Source organism: Xiphophorus hellerii, chromosome 9 (genome assembly GCF_003331165.1).
Source record: "Xiphophorus hellerii strain 12219 chromosome 9, Xiphophorus_hellerii-4.1, whole genome shotgun sequence".
NCBI lineage: Eukaryota > Metazoa > Chordata > Actinopteri > Cyprinodontiformes > Poeciliidae > Xiphophorus > Xiphophorus hellerii.
This window is the reverse complement of record NC_045680.1, coordinates 22189852-22214037: the sequence shown is the minus strand read 5'-3', so window position 1 is coordinate 22214037 and position 24186 is coordinate 22189852. Positions and strand designations below refer to the sequence as shown.

At 36.5% G+C, this 24186-nt stretch overlaps 2 protein-coding genes across 7 annotated transcripts in view; both read right to left on the bottom strand.

Moving 5' to 3' along the window:
- Positions 1 to 14329, bottom strand: part of clocka (clock circadian regulator a) — a 32320-nt gene extending 17991 nt beyond the window's left edge. For all 4 annotated transcript variants that reach the window (XM_032572486.1, XM_032572489.1, XM_032572487.1 and 1 more), the window contains exon 1: positions 14197 to 14329. The gene's annotated coding sequence lies outside the window, so the exon portion shown is untranslated. The remainder of the gene's footprint in view (positions 1 to 14196) is intronic.
- Positions 14330 to 17253: 2924 nt separating this feature from the next.
- nmu (neuromedin U) lies at positions 17254 to 21837 on the bottom strand. Of its 3 annotated transcripts, XM_032571268.1 has the most exons (10): positions 21571 to 21837; positions 20736 to 20791; positions 20613 to 20660; positions 20472 to 20525; positions 20348 to 20377; positions 20176 to 20226; positions 18344 to 18379; positions 17619 to 17672; positions 17496 to 17536; positions 17254 to 17404 (listed from the first exon to the last, which is right to left on the bottom strand). In XM_032571268.1, the coding sequence occupies exons 1-9, from the start codon at positions 21716 to 21718 to the stop codon at positions 17501 to 17503; spliced, it is 513 nt and encodes a 170-aa protein (XP_032427159.1). In that variant the 5' UTR covers positions 21719 to 21837; the 3' UTR covers positions 17254 to 17404; positions 17496 to 17500. The 3 variants fall into 3 exon arrangements, with proteins under 3 accessions (XP_032427159.1, XP_032427161.1, XP_032427160.1); XM_032571270.1 differs by lacking the exon at positions 20176 to 20226 and having other exon boundaries at positions 21571 to 21833; XM_032571269.1 differs by lacking the exon at positions 20176 to 20226 and having other exon boundaries at positions 18344 to 18418; positions 21571 to 21832.
- Between the last annotated feature and the right edge of the window lie 2349 nt (positions 21838 to 24186).

Sequence of the window (24186 nt, the reverse complement as noted above, 5' to 3'; positions counted from 1 at the left end):
ATATCCTGGATAATTAATTGTACTCATAACAATCAGAAATCACAATTACGAAAACACTTCACTTATACAGTACTTTACTAATGTGGTTATGTGACAATAAGTCCACAAATCACTATTTCAACCAGATAACTAAAGATGTAATTCCCTCACTCTTTGAAAATAGATCCGACAATACTTTGATAACGCTCGTTTTTTTTTTGCTTTTTGAGCAAACAAATCCACAACTTTACCCACTATCCTACTGAATTGTGACAATAGCCTACGTGTTAACACAGGGCAGCCAGCTGTGTTTACACTCACTGCACACACCTCCGCAAAATACAAGAGCAGGCTTTGTTTTTGCGTTTTGACTCAGCAACACACAGACAAGAACGGTCCAGCAGCCAGCAGTGGTGGCCGGCGAACGCCCCTCGACGGCTGTTGGCTGCCCGTCTCCAAGGAGCGGGGCCTCCGCCAGGGGCCTTATCCTGATCCAAGTGGGTCAGTGGGGTTCAGAAAGATGACAGGCTCCAGGGAGGCGATAATGACTGCGGGTTGAGGACCACATGAGACTGTAATCAAAATAAAACTTATTTTTAACCACCAAGCTAAAGCAGACAAACACAGAAGGATCCCGACCGGAGAAGTAATCAGTACAGCATAAACACGAGGAGTTTTTTAAACAATAAACAGCTTCGTCTTTATTTTCCCCGCGTGAATAGATATTCCTCTGTGGTTTCCCACAAAGCACGTAACAACATTTTATTAATCTCAGTGTATTAGCGTTCCAGGTCACGCTCGCACTCACCCATTTATTGACTGCAGCTCAAAGTAGGAGAACATGTAGTGTTACGCAGTGTTCCGTCTTAAAGTCAACATCATTCATACTTTAAATGATTTGTTGCCGTCACATTGGAAACTTCTTTTTTTTTTTAAAACATAAGGAAAAACAAAATTTAGATTTTTAAATTACAACTTTTAACAGAACTAGTCATTTATTTTCTAAACTTTGTATTGTATTGCTAATATTGTTACAGAGTTTCCCCCAGTGTATTATAAGCCTGGCGGGCCACCAGGCTTTATTTCTGCCCCCACCAGGGGACTTATTTGATTATTTATTTAAGTCTTATTTTAAATCTTTGAATTTTTAAGATTTTATAGTTGGTGTTCAGGGGTTAATCTTCCAATCTTTCAATAACACAAAATTATCAAGTGTTATTTTCACATTTCTTGTCAACTTTATAAAAACTTTAACTCTGAATCTATATAGTCAGAATGTAATTGTTTCCAGTAAAAAAAAGAGTTGGAATGTTTAAAGATTCAAATTCATTTTTGCAACAATAATCAAAATCTATTTCATTTTAACCCAATTATTTAGCAGTTTGTTGACTCAGTGCATCTCTTAGGAAACGTTTGTTCCGATTAAAAACCAGGAATAGAGACTCGCATGTCATCACCTTCCTAAAATAACGGCCCAATTAATTTTTACTTATTTATTTTTTGCCTAAATAATTTTTAGCAAAAAATTACATAGGCCATTATTTTTTAGAAACATGATGATACGCTGCCTGATTGGGTCTTACTTGTGCTATATCTACCCAGACTGTCAAGCCAGCACTATGTACATCATTATCCTGCTCATGTAATATGCATACTTTGCAGTTTTGTGGCAAATTTCCACGTTGGTCGAATTTGTATTTCCTGCAGAACGTGTAGCCTGATATTAGATTCCCTAAAGGCTGTTGAGATTTCCTAAATCAGCATGTCCCATGACAGATGGAGTCTGAAATCTCAAAACAACAGAACAACTTGCTGTTGTCTGGTGAAATCAGCTAGCTCCTTCACCAACTCGAGGAAACTTCCATACAACAAACCTTTGAGACACACAAACTAAAACTGCAAAGAATAAAATGTGCAGGACAGAAATGACCAGCACCACCTGAAGTCTATTTGTTTTAGTAGCCTGACTGAAACTGTTTTTTTTTAATAGCTTCTTATATATTTTGCACTTCCTACGACTTTATTTTAGAGACATCATCACTTATACTAAAAACAGCCAACTTTAAATCTTCTTCACAAACACCAAACACTGTTATATGTGCGGCTTAATAATAGCAGGGGGGAAAAAATGACTAAGAAATTATTTTTGAGTTTTCAGCCAGCCGGTCACTGGCTAAGATCAAGCTGAAAGTTGTATTTTTTTAAAAACTTTTATTATTAAATTGGAAAATTCCAATTACAAACTAATTTCTCAGTACAAGACTAACATTTACTCTTAAGTACAGAGATTATTGCTGTTGAAAGCAGCTCCTTCTTGAAGTTTTAGCTAGTAAGTAGAAGACCTCCCTGAACCATGCATTTTGTAAAAGGTAAGCAGGCAATCTGCTTACCTTTTACGTAGGAAGACTGAAATAAATTCAACAAATCTCTTCTGATCAGGGACAGTTGAGCTCAAGTATTCAAACCACTTCATCTAACTGTAAGAGAAACACACTGTCCAAAGTCCTGACTTGAATTTGTAGGAGAATTTTATGAAGAAAGCTAAAGATTAGGGTGATGGCAAAGAGGCATTCCACCTTTAAAAACTTAAGAGGAAAAGATTAGATGTCATCAATACCAGAGGAAACGTGCAGAAAGCTTATCGAGAATTATAAAAAGTGCTTGATGTCAGTAGCAGCTTTCCCACTGATAATAAAAAGGATTTTTGACATCCTTTTTATTTTCTTTCTAAAATCATATTTTTCAACACAGTGCATTTTATTTCTCACCAGAAAAACTTCTTGCCTGAAGGAAAATACCTTTAAACCTAAAGACTGACTCACACCCTGGCGAAAGGTGATTGTTGTTTACTATAAACACAAAAAGGCTGCGTCAAGTCTAATATTTGCCAGTTAGACAAGAAATCCTACAAATTAATGCAAATAAATAAATAATGCTGCATGAACCTATCTGACCAATATGAGCAAAAGTAAGCAAAAGTGTGACTGGCCTTGGCACAGTCAGGGTGACGTTTAGTGGGATGCATTATGAACATCTGAGGAATAATTTCTATTAAGTAAAGGGCCAAAAAATAAATAAAATGTCCGACAATCCGGCCTCTGGAAAAGTCTATTTTTAAATTCATTGTTAGCAAAAATTCTGCTGACTTTTTCCTGCCATTTTATTAATATTTTGAATAAAGTTCAACGTAAAAGCTCTGTTATCAGTGTCATGCCTCAGAGTTCAAGGTTAAGTTCACTTTGTTGGCTATTTGTGTTATAGCGATAACACAAAGAAAACTCAGTGCATGGACTTTTGCTAAAACATTGTGTCATAAACTGCAGCTAATGCTTTTTAAGTCTTTTTCGCTTCTGGCATTAAAACTTTATTCTAAAAGGCACTTTGCATTATTTCAGAAAGATATTGATTTATGATTCAGCCCTGAAACAGGTCATGTGACCCTGAAGCATAAATTATAAACTCTGACATACATTAACGGTAGACATGTCACAATAAATGTTGCTGGATGACACATTTATTACTGTAATAAACAATAATATTGTTGTTTTAAGATTATTTTCAAGTTATCTATTGATAATAATGGCATAATTATAATAATGTATCTCAAAACAAATAAACTTTAACTCTGTACAGAACACTTAATACTGTAACTGAAAGATATTTTAAATATATATATATATATAAACAACAACCGAAAACAATGAAAAAGGACACACACAACCAAAACTATAAATAAAAATTGCCCTTCAAAATATGTATTAATCATCCGAAAGTAAATGATTATGCTCATTTTCATTTATTACGACAGGCTTACATTAAAGTCTTGAAACCGTCTTCATCTGAACTTTATCAGAGGAAAGCAAAAACAAAACTTGTCAACAGCTGAAACGGAGAGGTGATACCAGTTAAACACGATCGTCCACATTATTTCAGCATAATATGCGATCACACAACACCGATCCATTTTTCTGCTCCATTTCACGACCAAACATTTGGAGCTCTGGTGACTCAGTCAACATCAGTCTTTGATTCATATTCATCAATTTTGCGACGACAGATTGTGGAGCAAAAATAGAACACAATGAAACATGGATGAAGAGCAACTCTGTCACACCGCTTGGCGGATTGCAATTCAAACAGCTTAATTAGCTCAGGCTGAGGGTCTCTGGAAATAAACTCCTTCCACAACAGCACATCCTGCAAACAGCAGCATAATTCAGTGGGATTTTGTTTATTAGCCAACTCCTTCAATTCATGACAGAGTACTGTAGTCAGTTTTATCAGTTTTATTCAACGGCCTGCTATATATACCAGAGCAGGGGTAGTGGTATTACTGAATCAGAACCAAAACATTTGGGTCATCTTGAGGCATTTGCAGTACAAACACAGAAGCATCTGATGTTATTCACACACACGTCTCTCTGAACTCCATTCAAAGCTAATCTGCTTCCAAACTTTGTAAGGTTTCCCCCAGAAAACCTACCACGTCTGGTGGTTGGATGATAGGGCAGTGATTCATCCAATGACCCATCATGTCTTTGAGTTAAAAAATGTTTAAAGTTGACAGGAAATTTGAAAATTTCACTTGATAATTATGTGCTATTGAAAGATTGGAAGATTAATACCCAAACACCAATAATAAAGTCTTAAAAAATGCAAACACTTTAAAAAGACTTAAGTAAATAAGCAATGCTTAGCCTGGTGGGGGCACAAGGAAAGCCTGGTGGCCCACCAGGCTTATAAAACACTGGGGGAAACCCTGAACATTTATATTATTCCTTTAGGTGCTTAATCACAGGGGCTCCTATGACTTGAAATAAACTTTTACTATTGCAGCTTGTGTTTTTTTAAACATTTTAAAACCTTTTTAAAATGTGAAAAAGTAAAGTAATATTGAAACACAACAGTCCAAAAATAGTTTAATTAAGTGAAGTGTTTACTTGACAAGATACAGCAATCTGCTTAGTCAAAAAGGAAAGAGAAAATAAAATGACCTTTGCCCTCATTGCAGTAAGCTAGTTTCTACTAATAACTCCTCAGTGTCACGATATATAAAAGTTTTTTTTTTTTTCAATTATCCATTGTTGGAAGTAATGGTCCAAACATATTTGTGATTTTATATGAAACTATACCACATTTTAAAGAAAATATGAACCCACTTTGTAAGAGTGAAACTGAAAAATAACCCCCACCCCTGTTTTCTTTGACAAAGAAGAAATAAGTGCTGACAAAGTTATTAAGCCAGACTTGTTATGTCTTGGAGATTAAGAAGATTCCCTTACTTCTCAGAAAAAGGTCAGCCTGACAAAAAAATCCCTTTTGTGTGACAAAGGGATCTCTGCAGCTAAAGTACTTGTCACGCTACAAATTCCTCTCAGACTTTCAGGGCACACAAGACAGGAATGTCTAGAATGGTTAAACTAAAGTCTAGCTGGCATATCTTATTCACAAACTCAACTTATAACAATATTATAAAGGTTAATACTTTATTTGAAAGTACTCTATATTAAAAGACAGCCATTTCTCTCTACTCCCATTTTATTTATTTTTTTTTGTTTAATCTGCACCGGCCCAACATATAAGCAAACTAAGCAGTTGCATTGAGGTTTGAAATGTTTTTAGATCAGTGACACACCAGTGGTAATTAAAACAAGTCATGTGATCATTTTTTTAAACAATGTAAAGAAAATAATTATTGTTTGGTGCTTAATATAGCTAATCCACGACATGTGTAAAGGTATAGCCAACACTTTAATTTGGAATAGTTTTCTGTTGAACATTTGGGAATTCAGCTGAAGAAGCAGGCCAAAGCAGGGCCTTTTTTCCTCCCCCGCTGACAGACACAAAGCTATAAAATTTACACTCTGATAGGAGTTACAGACTCTTTGGCGCCTCTCCCCGTACCTGGCGCGGCCCAGGACGAAGTCGTCCGCCCTTTGACTTAGATAAAAGCCAGACATCGGAGCTGAGATAGGGGGAGTCCCAGGATCTCTGGGTGTTGAGGGAGTTTCTGATTGGTCAAAGAACGGAACGCCTTGCCTGCATATATTAAATAGGGAAACACCTTTTTACTTTAAGATTCCGTGTTAAGAAAAAGAGAGAGTTTTTTTTTTTTCCATCTTTTCCTCCACATTTTGGGCGCCTTTGTCTGTCTTTTGTGTTTCGTGTTGTCTGTTCTCTTGTCTGTATAAAATGTATATCTCTGTACCTCTGCAGCTTTGTTGTCGATTGCTTTGTATGAGATTAAACTCCGTGATCTGTGACGTCAACACGTTTTGTTGTTGTTTCGTTTTAACAGCACGCGGTTGCGGGTCGCTCATGGAGAACGCCGCTCGATCCCGGGCAAAAGGAAAAGAGGAAGGATCCAAAGGTTTTGTCCAAAGCTAGCATTTAATGATCCTCATTTTTTAATATTTGGGGGCTTCGTCCGGTTCTGGAATCTTGGCGGGTGGCGGTCTCTCCCCGATCGATCCGTCCGGCTGGTGCGGTAAGACGTTTTTTAATTACTCTTTTGTTGTGCGCAGCCACGCGGAGTTTCGGAGCTGCAAGGGTGGATAGTTTTGCTCTTAAAATAGTCTGTTGTTAGTTATAATTGGAATTTAACGATAGCCTGCGGTAGGCTTTGAGTGTGTGGTACACTGTATGGAAATACGCATGTACAGCGGACCGTAGCGGGTTCAGACTGAGGATTTTGCGCTCCCTCAGTTGTAAAAGCTGGGTTTTCTTAAGTTTATGTCTTTTTCCCTGGAGACCCATGGCTGTGCTCCTTAAAGAAAGAAATTTAGGAATTGTGTATTTTGAAATAACCTGGGGTAGGTTTATTCAGTGTGTGGGACACTAGACAGGTCTGAGGTAGGCCGTCAGATAGAATTTGTGGTAAATTCATATTATAAGTTTGTGGTAAACTTTGAGTGTGTGGGACACTAGACAGGTCTGAGGTAGGCCGTCAGATAGAATTTGTGGTAAATTCTTATTTTACGCTTGTGGTGAGCTTTGAGGTTGCATTTTTATTTTTAGTTGGCGCCTTCTTTGTATTTTTGTTTTCCTTCTCCTCTTCTCTTTCTATTTGTCTATTGTTCTGTTTAGTGTTATCTGTATTTGTATGTTTGTGGTGTTTTTGAAGCTAGCGGCTCTTTTGTGTGAAGTGTGCGTGCAGAGCTCTGCGTGTGTATATGTGTGTGTGTGTGGCCGTGTGTGTGCGCGTGCACGACTTCGGGCTGGCTGTGTGTTTCAGCAGAGTGTTAAGTTGTTTGGATAGCGCTGTGTGTGTGAATTTGCATTGATTTTGCTGCGTTTTATTGTGAAGTTATTATGGACACTGAGTTGCGACACGTGCTGTACGCTATTTTATGGTCGGGGTTCGTTGAAGAGTCGTAACGGGGAAAGTACAACGATGGCGAAAACGTGGTCGTTTAGTTTAAAACATAAATAAATAAATAAAATAAATAGGAGTTCAGTACATAAAACTGGTACCAGAAAACAAAATTATTGGTTGTGGTTTGATTTTAACATAACTTTGAGATGTCTCTCTTTTTAAACGTGCACGGGGATTTAAAAGGTTACTGACGATTGGGGTTTAAAATTAATTAAATTGACACATGACAACATTGGACAATTTCTGAAGCTTCAGTAAATTTCATATAAATTTTAGTAAAATTGATATAAATTACAGTAAAATTTGATAGAATAATGACCACAGACTGACACTTGGGGACTGATGAAATTTTGACTGACTATAAAACCTGGCCAGATGTGTGTGTTTTGTGTTTTCTGTAATGTGTTGTGTGTTTTTGTTTGTGTTATAATTCATGTTGGTTTGACAGAGTGTGTGATTGGAGATAAAATACCATTTGGTATTTTATGTCATATAACTACTGAATTTTTCTCAGTGCTGTTTGATGGTGCAAAATTTCTAGTTTTTACAAACATCCTCTGTGTTAAATTGAACTAACTTCTTAAAATTAAACAATAACAGCAGTAACTGTGACCTGCAGTGTACAGTTTGGAAGGTGATTAAAGGATAGAATCTTGATAAAATACATTATCTGAACAAATTGAAATTACAATATGGGTTCTACGGTTAAATAAATGAATAAATAAATAACGAAAGAAAGAATAAGCCAAGAAAATTAGGTCACAGAGGATTCTAGAAATGCTGTCTTGGCAAATTAATAGTTAAATACATAAATATGCTGAATGGATAAATAGATAAATACATAACTGATTAGGTACAGCTATGAAATAAATTAAATAAAAATTTATATAGACTTGAGAACTGAATAGTGGATATAATGTTAATTATTCCTTCTAAGGCTGTGAAGGTAGTAGGAAAATGGAATGACATACAATGAGTAAAATAGGATTTTTTTCATGAGTTGAGGATAAGAAAAAAAAACGAAGATTTTTAGAGAAACAGGCTCTAACTGTAAGAGGTAATTGTTCAGATAACAACAAACTGCAATATACAACTGACTCTAGATATTTTCACAATCAGTCTTTTTCAAACAGACCAAAACTTTAAGATAGATAAAATATTGTTAAATCTACAGGACTTACGGATAATTAGACAGGATAAATTAGAAGTCACTCTCTTGTTAAATAGAAATTGGTTAAATATAGAAAAGTTTGCTAAAATTTACAAGATTTGTTGTTGAAGGATAACATTAAGTTTGAAATAACTTATTGGTTAATAAATAAAAAAGATTATATGGAACTATTGTAGAGAATCAATATTAAACTGTAATACGAGATGATTCAATACTGCCTATAGACAGACGAGAGGGCTTCGAATAAAATAAAATAAGAAAATTAAGTAAAATAAATACATAGAACAAAACAAGAAGAAGCGACAAGTATGTTTATTTAAGATATGAGAATAATGGAGCTCAGGGAGGAGTTTCAACCCCCATTCACAGAAGTTCAGCACGGGAGAACAAGCTACAGCTGTGCTGTAATTTCTACCCCCACTAGATTCAACTAATTAACATGTGAAACCTTTTTGCATATCACTAATTTTAAGTACAAAGCAACCTCTGCTCACAGCAGCTCAGCAGAAAAGAACAAACAACTGTAAGGCAAATAATTTTCTCTCCCATCGTTTAAACTACCTCCTGGAAAATGTAAAATATAAGTTTGTAGCATCGAAACACTGAGTCGCCTGTCACACACAGACACTCTTGGTAATGATTTTCTGTTTTCCTTTCATATTACTTTATATATTAAGTAGTGAGTAATTTAGGATTTTAATCTTTACATTTCTTTACATTAGTCTGATTTTTTATTTGGCTATTTGTGTCAGTTCTTTGTTTATTTTGTTAAATATAACGAATTACTTTCTTTCTTTTGAGTTATCAGTTTCCTCTGGACCCGTTCACCAGGGGATAGGGAATTTTGGTCTTTAGTTTAATTTTTTTTTCATTTGTAGATTTGGTTATATTCGGACCAGTATTTCTCGAAATTTATCATTTTTAGATTTTCTCAACTAAGACTACATTTTGAATTTTTTCAATGTCTCTCTGGCCGGTTTATGCAACACTTTCACAGAGTCTTAATTGGTAAACACGTTTTGTCAAACGCTAGTGAAAAGTTTTGAGAAGCTTGTAAAATGACTTATTTGACAATCATAACAGTAATGTCCTTTACAACTGTAATGTGAAGTATTTTGGGAAAATAGCAATTTTGAAGGTTTAAACCATGCAGAATGAATTGTTCTGTTTGATTTTTGAAAGGTTTATTTTTTGGGACAAAAGGCAGCCTTAAATTTGGGTAGTATTTTTCAGTAAAATAATAATCCTGTTTCATCATCATCGTTATTTCACATAATAGAAATATGATACATTAGCCAGTAATGTATCATACAGGGGGGAGAATATGTTACGGATTTATTTTTATTTTTATATTACTTACGTAATTTACTGAAACTTTTATTACTTAAACAAATTTTTTGAAGAACATGTCTGATATGTGTTACACAAAAAAGTGAAACGAAAATATGGTCTGATAAGTGCTTATTTTAAATGGATTTGAGTTGTTCTCCATTAAAAGATTTTCTGACAATGGGCTAAGGTATGTTGATACAATAGATAAATTTATAGTGATAATGGAGCATATTTTGGTTAATTAACTTGGGAAAATAATTATAGAAATTAAAATATTATTGTGTCAGCCATTTTCAGAGCATTAATTTAATGGAGCATGAATGTTTTAAGAAATGTTTTGAAGAATCTGTCATTGATTAAAGTTATCATTAATCAGGAAACGTACACAGGTGGGATTATAATGGTTTTTTCTAAACTTGATTTTTGTTTTGATTTACATCCATTTAAAACGATTTTGAATAAAACTTTAAATTCGACGACAAGTATAAGCCTGGGTACAATTGGTGTATTTTGAAAATGTCTGGATTTGTTTCATTATAATTTCTCCAAGTCTAACTTTTGAATTTTGTTTAAGGAACGCATGTAAAATGATTTACACAGATAACCAATAAGATCTAGTTTGTTCTATGAAAGTAATTTAAACTGGACTGTTTAATTCACATTGTTATTCATTTTGATGGTAAATGTAAGCTTTACAACTACATTTTTAAGTTTTTGTTATTGTTTTGTTTCGTTTGTTTAATCCTATTTTTACAAGATTGGTTTAAGAAAAGATCTGCATATGTTTAACATTCTGGGAACACGTTACTTTGGAAACATGTCTTTTGAAGCAAATGATTACAGGGTTTTGGTGTTTTCCATCGGTTAGGAGCTATAGTATATTATAATAGAAACGTAAATTGAAGGGATCACATCCACCATTTGATGAACAGAACTGGACAGAGTAGGAGATAAGGTTTCAAGTGATGTGTTGCTCATGGTTTTACACACAGACTGCCCTGGAGCTCGGAGCTCCAGGACTCTGGACTCTGTCATACAAGCTGTGTCATGCGAGGCGGGGGTGGGGCTCCTTGGAGAAGCGGCTTCACACTTATTTCGAAGATAACAGCCACAGAGCCACGAGCGTTGGAGGATTCACTTGAACACAAAGTGAATTGAAGATGTTTGTGTTGAATTACACAAATGAATGATGCCTTTGGATAAATCTGATCTCTGTCTTGTCATTATAGTTTTGCAGCTGGTTTCCTGGTGCCCTGCGGATGTGGTCTCCTTCAAAGTCTGCGTTCTTTGATAAAAAGGATTAAAATAATTTCCCTGGATGGAAAATAACAAAACAAATTTATTTTTAGGTGAAACCATCGTTTGATTATGCTGACTGTAATGAAGATGATATTAAAGAATGTGGTAATTGTGTTTCTGAGGCTAATGAAATTCATGTTGAACACAAAATGACTGTTTAATGACCTGTGACAGGTCGTTTCTTGAGGTTTCCAGTCGAAGAAGATCAGGCTACAAGAGGATCATCATCGACATTAATTTTTATTGCGTGTTTTTCGTTCGTTGGGAACTTTGAAAAGGACTTTCGTTTCGTTTTTTGCGCGCATTTTTTGAACATTTTCCTGACGAAGACTTCATATTTTTTAAGAGACTGTCGATGGACATTTAAAAAAAAAAAACAGAAAAAGACGAGCAGCAGATTGTAACTTTGTGTGTTTCTCATTTTGGCAGATTGTAATTTTGTGGTGAATGTTGTCCTTTAAGTTGCAGACATTTCTTACTAATTTTTCTATGTATGTTTCTGTTTTATTTTTTCATTTTATACTTTGGGTTTTGTTTGTCCTGTGTTTTTGTTTTATGATTTTATATTTCTGTAAGGATGAGTCGTTTTTACCCTTGGGTTTTGTTTGAAAAGGGGGAACTGTATATAATTAGGCTACGTCAACCTTTTGTTTTCTATTTTTTGTTTTGTTTTATTTTTTTAATACATAGTTTTGGTTCTGCATTAGAAGGCTTAATCAATTTTTATTGAGGTCTTTTTGAAGACCTCAAAAGGGGGAACTGTAAAGAAAATAATTATTGTTTGGTGCTTAATATAGCTAATCCACGACATGTGTAAAGGTATAGCCAACACTTTAATTTGGAATAGTTTTCTGTTGAACATTTGGGAATTCAGCTGAAGAAGCAGGCCAAAGCAGGGCCTTTTTTCCTCCCCCGCTGACAGACACAAAGCTATAAAATTTACACTCTGATAGGAGTTACAGACTCTTTGGCGCCTCTCCCCGTACCTGGCGCGGCCCAGGACGAAGTCGTCCGCCCTTTGACTTAGATAAAAGCCAGACATCGGAGCTGAGATAGGGGGAGTCCCAGGATCTCTGGGTGTTGAGGGAGTTTCTGATTGGTCAAAGAACGGAACGCCTTGCCTGCATATATTAAATAGGGAAACACCTTTTTACTTTAAGATTCCGTGTTAAGAAAAAGAGAGAGTTTTTTTTTTTTCCATCTTTTCCTCCACATTTTGGGCGCCTTTGTCTGTCTTTTGTGTTTCGTGTTGTCTGTTCTCTTGTCTGTATAAAATGTATATCTCTGTACCTCTGCAGCTTTGTTGTCGATTGCTTTGTATGAGATTAAACTCCGTGATCTGTGACGTCAACACGTTTTGTTGTTGTTTCGTTTTAACAGCACGCGGTTGCGGGTCGCTCATGGAGAACGCCGCTCGATCCCGGGCAAAAGGAAAAGAGGAAGGATCCAAAGGTTTTGTCCAAAGCTAGCATTTAATGATCCTCATTTTTTAATAACAACAATTTCTCTAAGTGGATAAGTATTTAAGACGTCCACCTATTAGTGTGCTCCAGGCTGATAGCCTTCTTTTTTTCATTATAGATTTTGATTTTAAGCTACTTTAACTTTTTTTTTTTTCTTTTAAGGGATATAACAAAATATTTGTAAATATATGTGATAGGCTCTCTGATGGAGGTAATAATTTTGAATAGAACAGAAAAAAAAAGGAGGAAATTGCTAGACTAACCACATTTATGGCTTAACCAGTGGTTCTCAATTTTGGTCCTCAGGAGCCACTGTTTTGTATGTTTCAGGTGTTTCCAAGCTGTCGCACACCTGACTTAAATGAATGGGGAATTAATAGGCTTCTGCAGCACTTCATAACATGTGGAGGTGGTAATGAAGTCATTTGAATCAGGTGTGCTAGAGCAAAAAGTGTCTAAAACATGAAGGACAATGGGACCTGAGGAACAGCATGGGGAACCTTTAATTGTCCTCAAAAAATAAATGAATGTACATTAACACGACTGATGCATTTAGAGACTAGTCGACGTTCTTGTTTTGATTCATTTGTTAAATAAGGTGATACAATTCTGATTTTTAGAATGGAAATAGAAATAGTGCACTTTCCAATAGATTCAAACAATTAGTTTTCAGTTGTAAATGAAAGTAATTTTGCTTGACATATAAACTTTTAATATGGGTAATATGATGGGGATGTTGGTAACGTGGAGGTAATTGGTGGTAGTTAAAAGTCCCCTCCTGTTTGGGGCCCCAGATAGTTTTGGACCGGCCGTGGATACTCCCATTCAATAGCAGAGGATCTTTAAAATCAAGCACCATAAAAGAAACAGTAAATAGCCTTGGCGACTAAAGTAATGTGATCATTTACTACCTGTGGTAAAAAACCTATGACTTTTAGGCGCAAAGAAAACAAAGCAGCTGTATATTAATTAACGTGGAGGGAAACGGGCATGCCTTTAAAAACCGAGTAAAATGTAAATATTAATATGAAACTGGACTACCGGTTATGTAGTCGCAGAGCTAACTGAAGCCTGGTCTGCATGAAAGTTTCCGATAAAGGGGCACCAAATGTATCCGTCCATGCCCTGAAGCCGGCCGGCAAAACCGGGAAGAGACTGCTGGAAGGCTGCTGTCGCCGCCTAGCTTACCGGCTAACGACATTTAGAGCAACAAAACAACAGCTCCATAGTTTATAACACTGCGATAAATGGCACTCACAAGTACATAATATTAAAGTAAAATAGTGAGAAAGCGGCGAGTAACTTTAACATGAAATATATTGCCTGCATTGAACTCGTACGCCAAAAGGCGCTGTGTGCCAGTTAACCCAGTTTTAGCCGAAGCTAGCTGGCTAACGCGCAGCATTAGATAAGAATGTGGGTCACCGGGCCTTCAGCCGGTCTCCGCTGCTAAACGGGAACAAGCTGGACTTTCTCTTTTTTAGTCCGCTCAAGCTTGTTAAAAGTGTACGTGGAGCCCGTCGATGTAGATGCGGCGGTCCCCAGGGCAGCTTCGTTGATAAAACGGTGACACTTACCTCCGAGGAGTCCGGTCTTTCATCGGGATATTCCTGCACCCGGTGGCGCTGCGGGCGGTTGACTGCGCAGACTGAGGAGGCAGGCAGGCTGACTGACTGGAGCTGGAAGTGGAGCCAAAACGGCCTGCCGGCTGCCGCTGCTCGCCACAAAACACACACGCCTCTGCGAACACTGGTACACCGCACATGCACTCGTAATTGCATAAAGGTGCTGACACCTTTATCACTTAACATAATGCTAAACTGTTAAACATCAGTTGTAATTTCAGAGAGATTTTGAATGAAACCATTTGTAGACAATTAGAAATTATTTCGCTAATTTCTCTTTCTTGTTTTTTTTTTATTATTATTATTTATTACCTTTTCTCTTTATTTCCTCCTCTCTCCTCCTTTCTCATCGCCATTCACAGTGAAAGATTTCTGTAGCAGACAAAAATGCACAAAGTAGATATTTTTTATCATATTGCGTATCGATTCTGTTATTTCTGGATATATGCGAGCTTCTAATAATATATTTAACTTTAACAAAGTAGGTAAGTGTCTGTAGGTGTCTTGGCAATTAAGCTGTTGTATTTTTTGTGTTTCCCCATCTTCAGCGTGGTACCATCACCATGGCAACAGACAAACCGAGGAGAGTCGCAGTACTCTGTTTGACCACATACTTAAGTGGATGGGGAATATGGCGCTATTTCTACACTGTTTTAGGTTTTAGAAACCAAAAGGAAAAAATAAGCCAGTATAATTCATTTATTCCCCTTTATAACTTGTGAAATATTTCTTCTTAAAAGCTTCACTTTAAGTTTTTATTGTTAAGAGCTGGGGACGACGTGACTCTTTCCTTACTTAGAGTTGTTTTATATATACAGTATGTAAAGATGTATTTTTAATAATACTTACACTTATAACAAGAATCTTGGAGAGAAAAAACAACTAACTGTTTAACTATGCTGCCGCCATCATGACTCACGGTGGGTATGGTGTGTTCAGACAGGTGTCTGCAGAACAGTATTTCATAGCTAAAAAGTTCTATTTCAGTATCATGACAAGTTTCAGTAACATGTTTCCCACTTGTTTCTGTGTCCCTTGCATAGCTTTTGTGGCAAACCACAGAGGTGGTAAATTCTTTTGGCTATATTTCAGGTCAAGAATTTTGCTGCTTTTCCATAAAAGTCATGTCAACAGATCCTTCCACCTGAGCGATGAAACTTTGCAGCCACTTGCCTGCGTCTGTCATTAACGCTTTTCTTGCCAAGGTTGTCAGTTTAAGTGCACCACCAAGTCTGCCAAATATGCCTGCCACACTTTCCGGATTTTTTTGTAAAGTATTTTTAAACCCAACTATTATTTCCCTTCTACTGCATAATTTTGCACTACTTTGTAATGATCTCTCGCATGACAACCTCAAACAACACATTGACAATACAATACATACTGTACATGTATATGAAACAAGCTTATGGTTATAATGTGACCTAAAAATCAAATGGTGATTTTATAAGGCCAGTCCTTCATTTTCAGAGAGATATTAATGACTTTTTCTAGATATTAGCTATACTATGCTGCATGATACTCTTTTAGTCATGTCCTGTACTTCAGCCTTGCAAAATGCAGAGATACTAAGTGTAATATATTTATTGAACTTCATAATATGTTGTTTTAGTTGGAAAGACTAACAGAAAGTATTTATTTTCACTGCAGAAAAGTATGTTCAATTGCAGCATATTCACAGTACTGGAAATAATGTCAAAATATGACAAGTGATGTCCACTTTAATGAACAGATGATTCATTGTGATTGTCTCAAAACAAAACTTACAGAACATTTTTGTTTTGTCTAACTGGACTTCCAGTAGATGGCAGCGCAGGGCGTATATCTTCAGGACATCACACGCCCAAGAAAACTTTTTTTTTTTTGCATTGTCCAGTGACCACAGCTCTGTAATTTTTAATATAAATTATTAAACTTTCATTAACATCCTGGTTTGTTTCCTTCATTGGAATGCTCCAAGGCAAACCAGTATAATCCACCAAGAGGAAACGACTAAAACAATGCTATTTCTGTGGCTAAAAAACAATAGTTATATGAACCACATCGCAGTGGAATTAGTCTATTTAGCTCATACATACGGGCCGGCAACTGGCGCCATCACCTCCCGAGCCCCAAAGCAAACAAACAAACAAAACAATAACAACAAAACATTCATTTCAGATTTTGAAGAAGAAAATCACAAAATTATTGTTTCCTTATAGGTCATTTAAAAAAATGAAATCATCATTGTTAAATAACATTAAAGATGTTATTTTCTGGCACACCTTCTTTACATTCAGATTGTTGGGTTTTTCTGATTTTAAAGACATTCCCAAAAAAGTAAAAGTGCTATGATTAAATTTGAGACAACAGCCACACCCAAGTGGCATAGTCACTATTGCTTCCACTTGTATTTAGTGAAATGTTAACAGGCCAGGTATTTGAGGTGTTCTGTCTCAATTCTAAATTAACAAAGTCCTCGATTGTCTGAAAACAACCGTGATTCATACACGTGGGCATTTATGAAGAATTATATTCAAGGGGGTTGAATAATTTCAGCTACTGCAGTACTCATTTAGAGTTGAATTTGGATCAAATCTGTGCAATATTATTCACACTTGTCAGTAAACTTAGTTTGCAGAGAGTTTTAATTGATTTTAGGTACAGCTTTGTTGGCAATCTCACCAATAACCAATTTTATACTGTGAGATTGGTTATTGGCAATCTCACCAATAACCAATATTATACTGTAAAAATAACCCACATAAATAGTGGAACGATGGCGGCATCTACTGCTGGTAATAATAACTGCATATTTAACTTACAAATTCTGCAAATAATGTTAAACCACATAAACAAACTATTTAGCTAAAGAAGAGACTCCAAACAATTCAATACCAAGATACTTTTATGCTAAAGTGTATAGTTTTGTGTATTTTCCCCCAACTTGTTCCAAATACAAAGACTGGTGCTGGAATAATATGTCACGACTCAAAGTTGAACAACCTAAATGAATCACACAAAATAAAATCTGGACAAATGAATGGTAGTTTAATTGGTATTCATTGTATAGTTTCAAACATCAATGTACAGCAGAGTCAAAGGGCAGTGGCAGGCGTCCGGATCACTCAGTCGTCGTGCAGCGCGGGTCCGTGTCTCTGTACACTCGCAGGTGGAGTTTCTGCAGCATATTCACGCACAGAATCAAGTCATAATTTAAAAAAGAACTCGCCATAGGTAAAACTTCTGACATACATTATTTGTGATGTTACCTTTTTTATTCATATTCTAAAGACCGTTTTCCATTTCGTGGCTAAAAGAGCAAAGAGAACCTTATAATTTCTGTTATTTAATGTGCAGCTTTTACTTCCTGTCACTACCTGACGCAAACATACCCGATAGAGGAAGTAGCCTCTGCTTTCAATTCCGCCAGGTCCCTGGAGTTCAGCCTGGATGGACACACACACACACACACAAAAAAAAACCCCAGCAGGACTGAACCTTCTGCACAAAATGATGATGGATTTTGTTGACGTAGCAAACATCATTTCTCCACCAGCAGAGGAAATGGCATATACCCACTTAAACAGTCACTCCAAAGCAAACAGTGTCCACGTTCCTCATCCACATTTGCTCTCTATCTGCTTTGTTTGAAAGCAAATAGGGATGTGTTCCCCTTTCCAGCAGCACTCGTTTTTAGACCATAATTACTCTCAGCTTGGAAAACACGACTAATGCAGACTGAACATTACTGACATGACATGACATGACATGACTTGACTTGACATGACTTGAGCTAAGGACTGGGAAAAGGCATTTAAGTCCACAGCAGAATGAAGCACGTGTGCTTCGGTATCAGCATCTGCTGGCTGTGCATGCTGCAGCTCTAAGAAAACATCTAAAACATAACACACCTACTTTTAAAGAAAACCTTTACAATTTTTAAAAATTCAGGGCAAGATGTGTTGAGAGGTCGAGCAAATAGAGCAGTTTGCATCTGTGGTTGCGTTTGATTTCTGCATTCAGAACACAAAGTATTTCTCAATTTCTTCTAAAGAAGTGGATATCAGATTCAAATAAATAAAAACACTAAAAATGAAATGATGTGAGTGGTACATACGCTCATTACGAGTCCTCTCTCTCTTCTGGGATGGAGCTGAGAAACGAGATGCAGAAGAGGGTGCAACTGAGAGTTCTGACACACACACACACACACACCCCACACACAGAGAGGCAGACACGCAAACATCAACAACAGTGGAAAAGAGAAGACACCATGGACTGTACACAATTTTCTTTTTGTCTGTACAGAAGAGTGTGCAACACAGAAATGCAGATGCTTCAGGTCTGCAGTCAAGTCTGCAGGGAAGACCTCATGCTCTATTTGGGGGTTTAAACCTTTACATTTATATTTATTAGAAAGAGGTAAGTGAATGTGTACATTTTCATGGGATGGCCATCGCTAAACAAAGTGGAATGCCTCTTATGTCTTTGTGAAATTAGGCAGCCCAAAAACTATAAATAAATTTTTTTTTTTTTTTTTGAGAACCAAATTCATCTCTGACCTTACTTTTTTTTTCTCTCAAATCTCTCTCAGTGTGAATAAATATGTGTAGCTAAAGCAACTGAACTATGGGAGGCCTTAAGTGCTGCAATTGACTAAATGGATATTTATGAAAAGAAACACAAATGCATAGATGTGTCAAAAAACAAGAATTGTGGAAATAATTAAACATTTAAATTCACTCTATGGTTAAAACAACACAAACTTATTTTTATGTTGTTTTTTTTTATTAAAATTGATCAAACTATTGAAATCTAATACCTTCTGTAAGCATTAGCTATCAAAATCAGGGGATTGGCTAAAACTGCTGTGATAAAAGATGATTGGGCTAAAGCTGACTTGTAGAGCAGGTTAACCAATCAGATGTAAGACTGTGTTTTGCGAACTATTTCCTGGAAAACAGAAATGATAACATGAATAAAATCTGAAATAAATGCATATGACTTTATGCAGTTATTTAAATAAGGTATCCCATATTTATTTTTTGTGTTTTTCTTTTTCAAAAATGTTCTTTTATTTATTTTATTGCAATCTGTTGAATTCCCTCTTCGAATGTTTTTTTAAAAAAACTCTAATCGAGATACAGTATATATATATATATATACATACATACATATATGCACTTCACACCAAATGAAGTGGTGTGTAAAAACACCACTTCATTTAAACATAGGCAGCTGTAAGCAAGCTCAAGTTAAGCATGCAACTGTTCATTGCTGTGATGTTAGAAATTAATACTGTAGCTAAATAAATGTAAAATAAATTATATAAAGGGCCTCAAAGCTTTTCATCCATTCATTTTCTATGCCTGCAGGATCATGGGGGGTGTGGGGGGGATGAAGGGTTAGCCTGTGAGAACCAATGGAGAACATGCAAAGTCCATGCAAGAAGAATCCAGGTCAGGACTCAAACCCAGATTGGCTGCAAGGTTCGTTCCTGTCCTGAAGATGTAGGCAGTTATTCAAGGAACTTGACGTTTTTGAAGCTGTGGTGCTGCCTTCCTGAACAAAATGGTGTCCAACATGCATCACGCTCATAAAGGCAGGAAAGCTTTGTGAGAGGATTTAATTAGCATTCTGTGCATATTGGTACTGTGCTCGTGTCACCATGCGTTCTGCAGCTATTTCTTTATAGAAATTATGCGTGCTCTGGGGAAAGCAACCTTGAAAACTGTTTTTTATTATTATTATTTATAATTCCGCATCATTTAATTTTTTTTTTTTTTTTTAATTTTTAAATTACTTGTCACTGTCATCAGTTTCAATAAAGCAATATCCAGTTCAGGGGGTTAAAAAAATTGATGCAGGTCCCATATAAAGTTGCTTTTGTTCAGTCAAGCAACACACTGTGGCAGTGCACTTTTATTCACTATTATTTTTTTAACTTACCACCCCCTGTGACAAGAGATAGCCTTGTGGTCTGGAATAGTGAAATAAAAACTGCACATACCGCATAGGGCGTCAAACATCAGGAGAAAAAAAAAAATCTCACATGCAAACCAACAGCCAGCATATTTCTAAATAAAATAAATTCCATTAAGGAAGGAAAAAATTAACTCACCCTTTTACTATTTTCTTGAACTCTCAGCTCCTAAAAATGCATAAATCAGATTACTGGTGAAGATATGCAACAGCACAACCAAGCATTTTGAGACGACGGAAAGCCAGCATATGATGTAAGATACCTTTGACTTCTGAACCAACATCAACATACAGAGTTCTCCTATGACATCTGATGTCTGGAAAGTAAATGTGGCTGCTGTCAGAAATTATTTCAATGTGATATTTCCCTCTAAACTGAGCAAGCTGTTTCATAGCTCACTCACCCAGTACTTCAGGTCTGCAGAAAGGTAGGATGAGCAAACAGCGTCTATCTGTGGAGAAGCACAAAGGATGATGGGGAACTGCACAGAGAAGACCGATTAAGAATACAATAAGGTAAAGCCTACCTGACGAAGTAGCTGCCTCTGGTCTGTTGTGACCTGCTGAAGACTGACTGGGGCACCTTTAATTTCACAAAACAACATAAAAACACCCAGTTCACACTTAAGCCAAAGAGTCTGCATCATTACAGTGTTGTGATCCAAAACATGACAGTCTGGGTCTTATTGAGCCAGCTAAACAACGGCATTAGAGCTTTGCGGACGCAGTTAGAGTAGGAATAATCAACATTTTTTCCTGTATGTTTAGACATGATTGCAGTGAAGGTCCATTAGCAGGTTAAGAGCTTCACAGTCAAACATGGAGAGAGAGTGTATCAACATGACGCAAAATTATATCTGCTTTGACAAAAAAAAAAAGATCTTTATATTAAAAAATAGCAATAACTACTCTATGTTCTGCGTATCTATAGACAAAAAATGCAGTGTTGACATTGACCTTAAATAATACAAACACACTCAAAGGTCAGTTTGATAAGACACGATAAAGTGTCAGTGCACATCTGTACTCCCTTCAGTCATTTTTGACTTCCTGTCAGTGAGTAAACACAAACGGATACTGTCGTGTCTTGTTTAGATAGATAGATAGATAGATAGATAGATAGATAGATAGATAGATAGATAGATAGATAGATAGATAGATAGATAGATAGATAGATAGATAGATAGATAGATAGATAGATAGATACTGTAAAAGCAATCTAAAAACAATCATTATCACAGAAATTGAAAAGTTTGGAGGTGTTAATTTGATTTCTGCAACACAAATCATGCACAAAAACACCACCAAAAAAAAAACAACATAATTGTTGCATGTCAAAAATAAAAATATTTGTCAACCTACTTGTAGAGGCTGGTATGGTGAGGATGAACAGGACTGCCAGGGTGATGCTGGCCGTGCTGAGGGGACTCATGGCGCCGCCGCTGAGGCTGTGCAGGGTGCAGAGGGCTCCGCGCTGCTCAGGCTGGCTTTGGCTACTGAAGGTCTTCATCTCCCTCCTCTGAGTGGCCTTTCTTCGCTGTTGTGTGTTTTTTTTTTTCTCCCACTTCAAGCTCTTCTGACACTTTTTGTCTGGCGTCAGAGAAATATGAAGGCTCGCGCGCCCCGCGCCCTCCGCAGGGGAACGTGGCTGCGTCACGGGGAAGGGACCCCCGCGCGCGTGTTAAGTTATGAGGCTGAATCAACAAGTTGGCGGTGAAAATGCTTCTCCGAACAAGGAGGTAAATTAGGACAAATTAGTGAGTAAATAGAAAGCTGTAAGGGGTCAGAAAAGTTAATATATACTTACAAAAAATGTTTTTGGTGTCACGTTGCTACTGTTAAAAGTCCTAACGTCGGGAACTTGATATAGCTACCAATGGTATTATTTTAAAATAAGTACGCAAGATATACAGTCTACTGTGTGCCACTTATCTCTAAACTCAGATAAATGGCATACTGGGTTGTAAATTGTGCGTTTAATTCTTATTTTTGTGTGACCTTACTGCTTCTTATACTATTAAAGTAGGTTAAGTGGTAGTATTTTGACATTCAGGTGTATATATTTGCTTCTTTCAGCGGATTTTCAAGCTCTGGGTTTGGCTGCAGGGCAGCTGGATAACCCGTTATACCATCACCGCCATTCTAGTCAAAACTAGAGAGAAGAAAGCAAAAAAACATTGCTCTGCAGCCAAAAAGTGAGACTCATTCAGGTAAACCACTCAACCCAAACTCATACTCAACTAAACATGGACTGTGCCAAAGTTGTGAGATAACAATTACATCATTGAAGCTCAGAACTTACTGTATGGCAGTGCTGTTTCAGAAAAGTAATGGCCCTCCCGTTTTTAGGTCAGACCACCAAGCAACTATAAAAAAAAATCTAATCGCATTATACTTTTGTTAAACTTGTAATATAATTGAATTACTTCATTGTATAGAGACTCATTATCAGTCATTATGGAATTACCTTGTCTCAGCACTCAGGTAATTTGTTGGCCTTTGTGAAGCCATGCGTGAAAGCAGAGACACTCCAAAGTAGTTCTTTTTGTCAGGATCTTTTACGATAAATCAGAAAACATAATTATGTATATTTAGGAAAAAAATACACCACTGTGTAGGTGTACCCGTGCACAAAAAGATAATAGAAATAGGATGAATTGATAGATGAATACAAAGTAAGGTGGATTAAGTTTACTATTTGACGAATACAAGGGATTTAGGATTTTATTAAAGTCCCATGAAGAGGGGGTGTGGGCGATATGTAAGAAGGAGACGTGAATGCTAAAAGATTTACTGGATAAAATGTGTATGTTCCAGGAGGATTTTGCATTCATTGTAATAAGGTGTGTTGTCAGTTTTACTTATGAAGCTAATATACCATTTTGACCAACTGGTTTCATTACCTCCATGGAAAGAGAAATCTGTTTTGGCTAAAGCAAGTGTTACTCGTCTCTACTTATAGTGACAAATATAACAAATGATGTTTTGTTTTGTTTTTCCGTTTTTTTTCTTCTTCTGAAGACTTTCTGCTTTCCCTTGATCTTGGAGAGCCTGTAATGACGAACAGTCAGTGAGAGAAAGAAAGGACAACCGCCGTCTTCTTCCCCAAACTCTATCTTTATTACAAATTATTGAAATGATGAAATTATTAACATTTCCTAGAACAATCACATTCCTGTGTCCTTTCTTCTGCTACAAAAAAACACACACAGCCTTCACCTGTGTAAAAAGGTATCAACTCTCACCAATCAATCCAGAGTGCAGCGATATACATTAAAAAAACCATTTCTCAAATAAGAGGATTAATTATGTTGAATACTGCAAGAGGGAGATGTAATAATGGACAAAACCTTAAGCTCGCTCTAATGTGTTTTCAATAACTACTGTCCGACTGAATAAACTACAGTTTAATTGATTACATAGCAAGGGAGAAAAAGTAAAGTCTATAGTAATAATAATAATAATAACAATAATCATAATAATAATAATAATAACTCCTTTTTAACAGATAAAACAACACAATGTATCTCAGGGTACCAATGTTTAATCGGGGAGTGGAACGGAGCTAAAAAAAAGATACATGTAGCGGTCTTCAGAACGGCCGTTATGCGACCGTTGTAGCTAAAATGTAGCTAACTGCGATCCTAACAAATCCTTTTTTGTTAAAAAGATACATGTAGCGATCTTCAGAACGGCCGTTATGCGACCGTTGTAGCTAAAATGTAGCTAACTGCGATCCTAACAAATCCTTTTTTGTTAAAAAGATACATGTAGCGATCTTCAGAACGGCCGTTATGCGACCGTTGTAGCTAAAATGTAGCTAACTGCGATCCTAACAAATCCTTTTTTTTCTTTATTTATTTTCAATGTTTCAGCACATCTATCAATCAAATTACAAATCATATCCAAATATACATTGTTACTCCACATTTTTAGAGGGGGGGCAGCCCTCACCAGCTTCACACTACTAACCTGTAA

Coding starts and splice junctions, on each gene's coding strand:
- nmu (XM_032571268.1), bottom strand. CDS start 21,718: ATGAAGACCTTCAGTAGCCAAAGCCAGCCTGAGCAGCGCGGAGCCCTC. Junction 20,378..20,471: donor TGTTGGTTCAGAAGTCAAAG/GTATCTTACATC, acceptor ATGCATTTTTAG/GAGCTGAGAGTTCAAGAAAA. Junction 20,227..20,347: donor TTCAAGAAAATAGTAAAAGG/GTGAGTTAATTT, acceptor CGGTATGTGCAG/TTTTTATTTCACTATTCCAG.